Source organism: Stegastes partitus, unplaced genomic scaffold, assembly GCF_000690725.1.
Source record: "Stegastes partitus isolate 25-593 unplaced genomic scaffold, Stegastes_partitus-1.0.2 Scaffold443, whole genome shotgun sequence".
In the NCBI taxonomy this organism is placed as follows: domain Eukaryota; kingdom Metazoa; phylum Chordata; class Actinopteri; family Pomacentridae; genus Stegastes; species Stegastes partitus.
In genome coordinates, this window is record NW_007578174.1 from 175,336 (window position 1) to 183,464 (window position 8,129).

General features: G+C 42.4%; 1 protein-coding gene across 1 annotated transcript in view; it reads right to left on the reverse strand.

Moving 5' to 3' along the window:
* cercam (cerebral endothelial cell adhesion molecule) overlaps positions 1-7,861 on the reverse strand; it is a 15,476-nt gene extending 7,615 nt beyond the window's left edge. The window contains exons 1-8 of the mRNA XM_008286228.1: positions 7,420-7,861; positions 4,839-4,949; positions 3,988-4,105; positions 3,658-3,792; positions 3,321-3,525; positions 3,017-3,136; positions 1,755-1,831; positions 1,318-1,424 (exon numbers count right to left, since the gene is read on the reverse strand). Of these exons, the coding sequence (XP_008284450.1) occupies positions 1,318-1,424; positions 1,755-1,831; positions 3,017-3,136; positions 3,321-3,525; positions 3,658-3,792; positions 3,988-4,105; positions 4,839-4,949; positions 7,420-7,625 (1,079 nt within the window). The 5' untranslated portion in view covers positions 7,626-7,861. The remainder of the gene's footprint in view (positions 1-1,317; positions 1,425-1,754; positions 1,832-3,016; positions 3,137-3,320; positions 3,526-3,657; positions 3,793-3,987; positions 4,106-4,838; positions 4,950-7,419) is intronic.
* Between the last annotated feature and the right edge of the window lie 268 nt (positions 7,862-8,129).

Consider the following 8,129-nt stretch of genomic DNA (forward strand, 5'->3'; position numbering starts at 1 on the left):
GGGCCGGACTGGAGCCGGCGACGGAGGAGCCCCTCTGCGGGCCGGACAGGAGACGGCGACGGCGGAGCCCCTCTGGGGGCCGGACTCGGGCCGGGAGCCGGCGACCGCAACCAAAACATATTCTTAAAATCCTTGAAGTCCCTCTCTGGTCATTGATTTAACCACTAAAAACTCATCATTGGGGATCAAAGTTACATATTAGAAGTCTTTTACGATTAAAATAATCATGCCTTAAGTAACCCTTGCTTGTGCAGATCTGAAGTCACGGGAGCTCCAGCACACCAGCTCACCTACAACTCTAATCAGGCACTGTGAGGCCACTCTACAGTACATAATAACAAGCTGTGCTATTGGACTAATTGAGGGATTCATGTTGAAGCTGGAAACTAGTTCTAAAGAAGGATACTGAAATGGAAAGTTCCACTCAGGATTGATTCTCTGGGCTTGTTACCAATGAAGTCCTGAAAGTCTGAGTTTTTGAGACTCAGCAAGAAAGTGTTCAACCATGGTGCTGGCTGCTTGTTTCGCTCATGATTTGTAAAAATATCTCATAGACATGATGACAAAACCTGATTTTCACCTTTAATGTTCATATATAGCTGCAGACTGTATATAAAGATAGCAAGCAATGACGTCCAACATGTCTGTCTTTCAGGTTTAGTATCTAATTCATTATTTAATATTTATCAAAATGGCCACCAGCACACTGATCAGAGGGAATAAATTCAACTAATGACATTATTATGACTTGTGGAAGAAATGTACTGACTTAGTAGTTCATGAAAGAAGTTGCTGCTTTTTAAATGAAGTCTATTGGAGCTTTTTCATAAGTGACTCAGCGGTATTACACTTTAAAAGTTCCTCCACATCGGCTTTAATTTCAAGCCGTGGTTGTCACTGCTTGCGTATATCTGAAGGATCAGAATGTCCCAATCTGTAAGTCTTCATCTCCTGAGTTGTCAGAAATGAGCAGATTACCACAGACGGGTGATAAACGTATGTTATTCCACAAGCTGCAACTTGTAAACAGAAACATCTCCCGTTTTACAAGAGTCTGAAGGAATCCATTTCCAGCCCTGCTGCCACCATGAGCAGGAGCAAGCAGCTACAAAACAGATAAGAATCTCCTCTCAGCCACGGCGTAGGTCTGTAAATTTTAAACCAAAACTGAGCAGATGTATAAGCATTCTCCAGTCTACGTTTCCTCTCACTATCTATTTTTTTCCTCCTTCTCGTGGAAACACTCAAAGCACCCTTTCCATCTGAGCCAATTGACTGTTATTACCGCTCTGAGTCTTTCTCCGAGAGTCTACTCACTTCCCATCCACAGCATCTACAACCTTTACGTCGATCTCCAGCTCGTTCAGGGAGAACAGCATCCTGTCTCTGCGGTCAGGCCGGCGTCGCAGATTAATCAGAAATATCTGAAGAAAGACGGGCAAACGGTTATTTAACTCCATAAACCTTGTACGTCGCCTCTCGTCTTTTTATTCCTGCAAACAAGTCGACTGTATATTCTGTGTTTCCTTAAACTCCATTCATCCAGTAGTTTATTGCATGAAGCTAAACATTTGAATTCCTCCTGCTTTCATTTTGCTCATTACGTATACAGAGTTGTGATTAATAACATCCACAAATCCATGAAACAGAACTTTTTTTTTCTTCTCCAGCTGTTAAGATTATGAGAATCACTGAAAAATCTGAACCACAAAAGTATGAGCACGGTATTTTAAAACGTGAAACAGTTTTGTCACCTCATCAAACCCCATGAGGTCTCTCTGTTTGGGGAACATGTGGACGAAGCGGGAGGGATGCATGGGAGGACCATCAACTGTTTAACAAAGAGGAGAACACGAGTTAGAAGAACATAAGAACAAAGCTGAACGCAGCAAAAACTTGTGCAGATGTGGTTGGCATACAGGGTTAGTTGTTGTCTCTATTTATACTGAGGGATGTATAGTTTCCATTTCCAGTTGGTTGATTAGATGGTTGATAATCTCTCATGCGACTCATTAATCTCACAGCCAGCAGAGCTACTCTCATAAGGAGAGAAGCACTCCACTGATAGTCTTCCAGGGTTAATCCATTATTTTTCACAGCAAACAGACCACTTGTGAAAAACGTTTTCACAACTTTAAACTTGTCCGGCCTAATGGAGACTGATAAGTCCAACTTACTCAACGTCTACTGAACATTTACTCCGAGTCAGCTCCAAACTAATTACCAACGTGTCAAAGAAGCTGCCGGTGTGGCTGCACTTTGTTTAAATGGAGGGGAAAAAAAGTCAAGTATATACTTTGTGAAGTGTAGTTTGCATATCGCAGCTCAACAAGCGATGTGGAATATTATCCAAAAACAGCAGGCTAACTAGGCTATGCTATAGTCCCCAATAGTTCCTGTGCTGGGATCATGAGTTGGCATTTAGGGAGAATCATATGAAAATGAGAAGCTGCATGCTGATTATAGTTTGTTGTTATAATTTTAAATGGTAAATGGGCTGTACTTATGTAGCACTTTTCTACCTTAGCGGCACTCAAAGCGCTTTACAATGTGTTTCTCATTCACCCATTCACACACCAGAGCTGCCATGCAAGGTGCTGCCTGCCATTGGGAGCAACTTTGGGTTCAGTGTCTTGCCCAAGGACACTTCAGCTGTGGAGGGGCCGGGGATCGAACCACCAACCTTATGATCAGAGGATGACCGCTCTATCACCTGAGCCACAGCTGCTATTTTAGTATCAAATAACTGGATTAAAATGACTTCATGTGCAGCAAACACGAGCATTTTATGTTTAGACTTGATTCCAGTTAATAAAGCAGGTAGAATGCACTCAGCATACTGGGACCAGTTTGGTTAATCTGGAGATATTGTGCAAATCGTTTCTCCCCGGCAACTAATCAATTAGTAGAAGAGTAAGTACGATTTCTGCCAACTAAGATTTTTTTTGTTTTTGTTTTTTTTTGGTTGATGACATCACTGGTAATGTCAACAGCTTGTGAATCAGTGAGCTCTTACTCATGGACTCCAGGTGGACGTGGACGAAGTTGAGGCGGTCGTCCTCCAAGGTGTGGTGAGGTTTGGCCGGGACGTTCAGGTAGCCGTAGCGCTCCTTGTTGCACAGGTACATCTGGATCTCTGAGCAGCAGCAAACATCAATCAGTCAGGAAAATGAATAAATGAATAGATGAGGCAGTTATTGCAGTGGGACTTCACCAGCACTGAAAGGCTCATTATTCTTAAAAAGAGCATGTGTGTGCAGATTACACTGGTGCAAATACACTTTACTGATAAATGTAGCTACAAAGAAGCACCAACGAACCTGCAGAGCGGCAAGAAAAGGCGAAAACAATGATGTCGTCATAGGGCCAAGAGTAGTCATCATGAGGAGGGTAGAAAGCCAGTTTCTTCATGCCCTCCTTCCTCAAATCCAGCAGCACGCTGCTGTGGACCATCGGCACTGGGAAGCAGCCTTGTCTGTGGCGGTGCCGGGTGGGGAAGTACTCTGCTGTCCGACGATAATATCCCTAAAAAAAAAACCAAAGTGCATATTAAAAAAAGTATGGCTGCTTTGAACATGACTTAACCATGTTCAACACAAAAGCAATGACAGTTCCTCTCAAGTGTTCCCTTCCAGCAGATGAATGATCCACACTCACCTGCGGAGTGATACCACACCAGTAGTTGGAGTACGCTCCCTGAGAGTCCAACATGGGAGCGATGACCGACTTGTTCTCCGCTATGAGCAGGTTGAGGGTGTCCGGGTTGGTGAGGATATTGTCTGTGTCAGCGTACTGAAGCAGAGGGGACAGAGAGAGGAGAGGAAAATGTGAGCGACACTTTTGCCAGCTGAGAAACGGCTGCCAACATTTTTCTTGGATGAAACAGCAGCTGCACAGACGGGGGAAAAAAATCATCTGATATGTCAAGAAAGAAACTGATACGAATCTTACTCTGCTGTTGCTAGAAACATTATTTTCGTAACGTACCAGGATGTAGTCGGCCCAGCGTTTTCTGGCAAAGTTGAGCGCCGCCTGCTTCAGCTTCATCACGTATTCGTATCTGCTGTTGGGCCAGTGCTTAGGACCCAACTCTCCTGCATAGGACCTGAAACAGATATTAAAACAGGAAATGATGCTGCTTTGGTTTAATGTTGTACCAATTTGCATATTTTCTCCTATTCGATCATTTATAACCAAGTTAGGCTGAAAGATTTCTACAGCAAAATACATTTCCCTGAATGAAAAACATGCTTTGCCAATTTTCAAAATCAAGAATTTAAAATTACAGGCCATGCTTTCCAACTATAGAAGCGTATTTTCGTGTCCGTAAAATCAGACTGGAATAATGTTTACTGTATGGAAAACATACAGCGTGCATATGGCAGTGGATTAAAATATAAAAACAGTGCAAGTTGAAAGTTCTGAAGTTGGCATCGCTGCACAAAGAGCAAAAGATGCACAAGAACTTGGACTGAATACAGCTGGACTGACAGCTTAAACAGCTTGAGCAGATTAGCAGAGTTCAGTCAGAGCGAGGACTTGACAAGCACAAATAATTTCCACTAATGGTCTCCTCAGCTCAGAGAGGCAGAGACACGCTGCATCACTCCTTATTATGCAAAGAGAAAATCATTTTTATTTTTAGGTTTGTGCCATAACAGATGAACTTAGAGGCTGGATGAAATTAACCCTTAAAGTGTAGTTTTGCTGGTACCGACATGACACTTCAGTGAATCTTTGTCATCCCGATGAAGGATGAAATGCATCCCAGACAAACACACATGATCTGGAGGTGTCTGACCATCCAGGTCAGAGGAGTTCGATGTATTCAGACTTACGTGGGTTTGTCCATCGGCCTCCACTCGACATAATGGTAATACTTCTGCATCACAGTCAGCCACTCCTTCAGGATGGCCGTGGTGTTGTCCAAGTTATGATCTGTTGCTGCCCTGAAGAGCAAAAGAGGAAACAGGATGTAAAAAAATTAACTGCACATGTCCAAAACTAGTGACTCTGCTTTCAAATGCCGGAGTCACGGTTCAAAACAAATGACTGAGCAGCATTTCTTTGCTCTTTGAATTCCTCCTGAATTACAATCTGGCTTCTGATGACGAGTGATTTCAGCTTTACAGACTCACATCTCAGACGTCTGTGAGCTCCACCAAACAGTGATTTTTCCCTCTCATGGTTTTATTTCAACGAATGTTCCGATGATCCAATATCTCAACAAACAGCACATTCGAGAGAAAAAGCCCCAAAAACTGGAAACAGATTTGTTTATCGGAACTTTTTTCTCCCATTAATCCTCTCACGATGCCTCAGATGTATCTGCTGTCCTTGTGTATAAAACTGAACATTAAGTAGTTCAAACTAGCCGACCTCCACATGCAGAATTAATGATCTAATCATCAGCTAAAGATCAAACCAGTCTTTTACTTCAACACTATCTACATTTTGCTGTAACTCTCGTCCACTTTTAGGATTTTACACTCAGGGACTCACACGCTTGTAATCGAGCATTTTCATGTCAGTGTATTTGGACTTTTACTTAATTGAAGGATCTGAACACAACCTTCCACCGCCGCTGATGACTTCTTCTGCACTCCGTAACCTCTGGACAGATGTGAGCGAAGCAGCCAACGGTCACTGCACGTTATAATCCGCTGAAATATGCCTTGGCTCTCTTTGTCGTTCATAATTGTGAGTTATTTTCAGAAGTGTCACTCGAGTAAACCTGTAGTTGGAGGGAAGCGCGCGTGGCTAAAAAACCACCACGTACAGCCTGAGACCAGGGCTGGCATCGTATCACACAATTGTGGCGGCCAGAAGGAATCTGATGTCTGGAGAAATTTTGGAGGAAATTAACAAAAATGCTAATAGTAAAATTTATAATGAACTTTTTTTTATTTTATTTAACCAGGTTGGATCCAGGATCTCTTTTAGAAGGGTGACCCGGCCAAGAAGGTAGCAGCACACGCCAAAAATATAACCTTATAGCTTTAATATAACTTTGTTTATAGTGTGTTTTATCCCTTTTTTGGCAAATAAATGACACTCAAAGTACAAGTGTAGAGAGGTGGAGGAATCACTGGACTGTATGTTGTTCCTGCTATCAGTACCAGTTACTCGTGCTAGATTATTGATGATATTATCAAACGTGTACCATTGGTTTAATTTTATTTTTTCCATTTTTTTAAGTAGAGAGACGGCAAGAAAATAGGGGACAAATATTAAGCAATTGATGTCTCATTAAAACTTGCCCATTAAATATATAAAAAAGCACCTAATTTGGCAAAATGTGAACATTGGATGACGTCAGATTAAAGGTTTTTGTCTCAAGAGTTTTAACAAAATGTGTTTTTTATTAATTATTATTATTTTTATCTGTATCACTCCAAGAAAATCCTGTCAACAGCCAGTGGAAAAAATATATTTTTCCATGCTTTCAGCAGCACATTGTTCTATAAATCCAAATGTGACTGATACATAAACAAACCCTCTAAAAACTTCCAGATTATGAATAGAAATAAAACTGGAAGTAGAGATTTCTGGCTCCGAGTGGAGGAAAAAAAACAAGTAATTATTGAGGAAACAGCCTTTAAACAATAAGATGCAAATAGAAAACATGCCGTGCACTTTTGGATATTTTCTCTCCAGTCCTCTGAAAGGAGAAATGTTCTGGAAGGAAAATATCTTGAAACCTCAACTCTGACTCCGAGTCATTAGCAGTCCACCGTAACACCTCAGACTACATCCATTTATCAACTGGCAGATTAATTCCATCGCAAAACTGGACTTTTGTGTGATTTTTTTGCATCAGTGAGATCAACTAATTTTGAATTAGCTGAAAGGAAACACTTTTAAAATCAACTTTTCAACAGATTTCTCACTAATTTTGACTTAATCCTGACATCAGCTGATATTCTAACACAAAACTGCACATATGTGATACAATTCTACCCACATCTCTGCCTCATAGTGGGAAAAGTAGTGTGCTGATGTGAACACAACACCAACCAGTATCATCTGACACAGAAGTTGAACAGATTTAAATGGGATCAGCCACTTCCACACAAATGGCACTAAAGTTCAGACATATACTGCTTTAAAACTCCTCTGAGGTCAGCTCAGTTTGAAGTTTGCAGTGTTTAACATGCAGCATGAATTACCAAAGGAGTGCCATCACTGCTCCAGCAGCCTCTAGACAAACTCCAGAGAACATAAAATCGCAGGCAGCCCTCAGTAGGAAATGAATGCGGCGGAGTGAAAGGCGCAGAGGGAACAGAGGAGGGGGAGGACGCTGCTGCTGCTGCCGCTTTCACAAACTCATTTAAATGCCATTGACCTTTTGAACGGCTGCTATAGTCGGATAAAAAGGGAGAGCAAACAGCCCGGCAGAGTCCGCGCAGGAAAACCCACCACACTGAGATGCGATCTTTGGGGTAGTCGAGTCTCTCCAGAGCTCCGAGGTAGTAGGGCAGCGAGTGCGCAGCGTTCCTGGCTATGATCGCGATCACCACGGTGGGAGGCTGCATTTTCGACTCCTCCGGAAACTTTTCCTCGGAAAAGTAACATCCAGCGTGTAAAACGAAGGCCCCCGCGACTAGAAAGTGAAGCAGGAACATGGTGGAGGCTTGGAAAGGGCGCAGAGTGATCCACGGCGCCTGGGAGCAGCACGTCGCCGCCGCTGTACGCGTCAGCAGTCCAAGAAAAGGAAGAAGAAAAAAAAAAAAGAAAAAGAAAAAGAGGGCTTTCCCAAATTTTCAACCCCCCTACTTCATGTACGAGCTGGCTTTTTCCAAGAACAACTCCAAAGTCAGGCCCAGCGAGGGTTAAATTACAGCCCGGGCTGAGTGGAGGAGTCTGATCTCCAAAGATGGAGGCGTGATTTGGCCACTCTGTCATTATTCATAAATCTGTGCAGACAAAGGTGACATAAGCCTAGTTTGTGTTTTCAGTGGTGACATAAGTGTTTCCTGCACACTGCAAAAAACAGGGTTTGAGCTCAAACAAAGGAAACATGTTTATGGAAATCCATCAGCTCATGAGATCAGGTTCAGCCAACAAACTTCAAACAATCAAAACTATTTTTATTTAACACTTTTTTAATGGTTGGAAGTGTTTTTAAG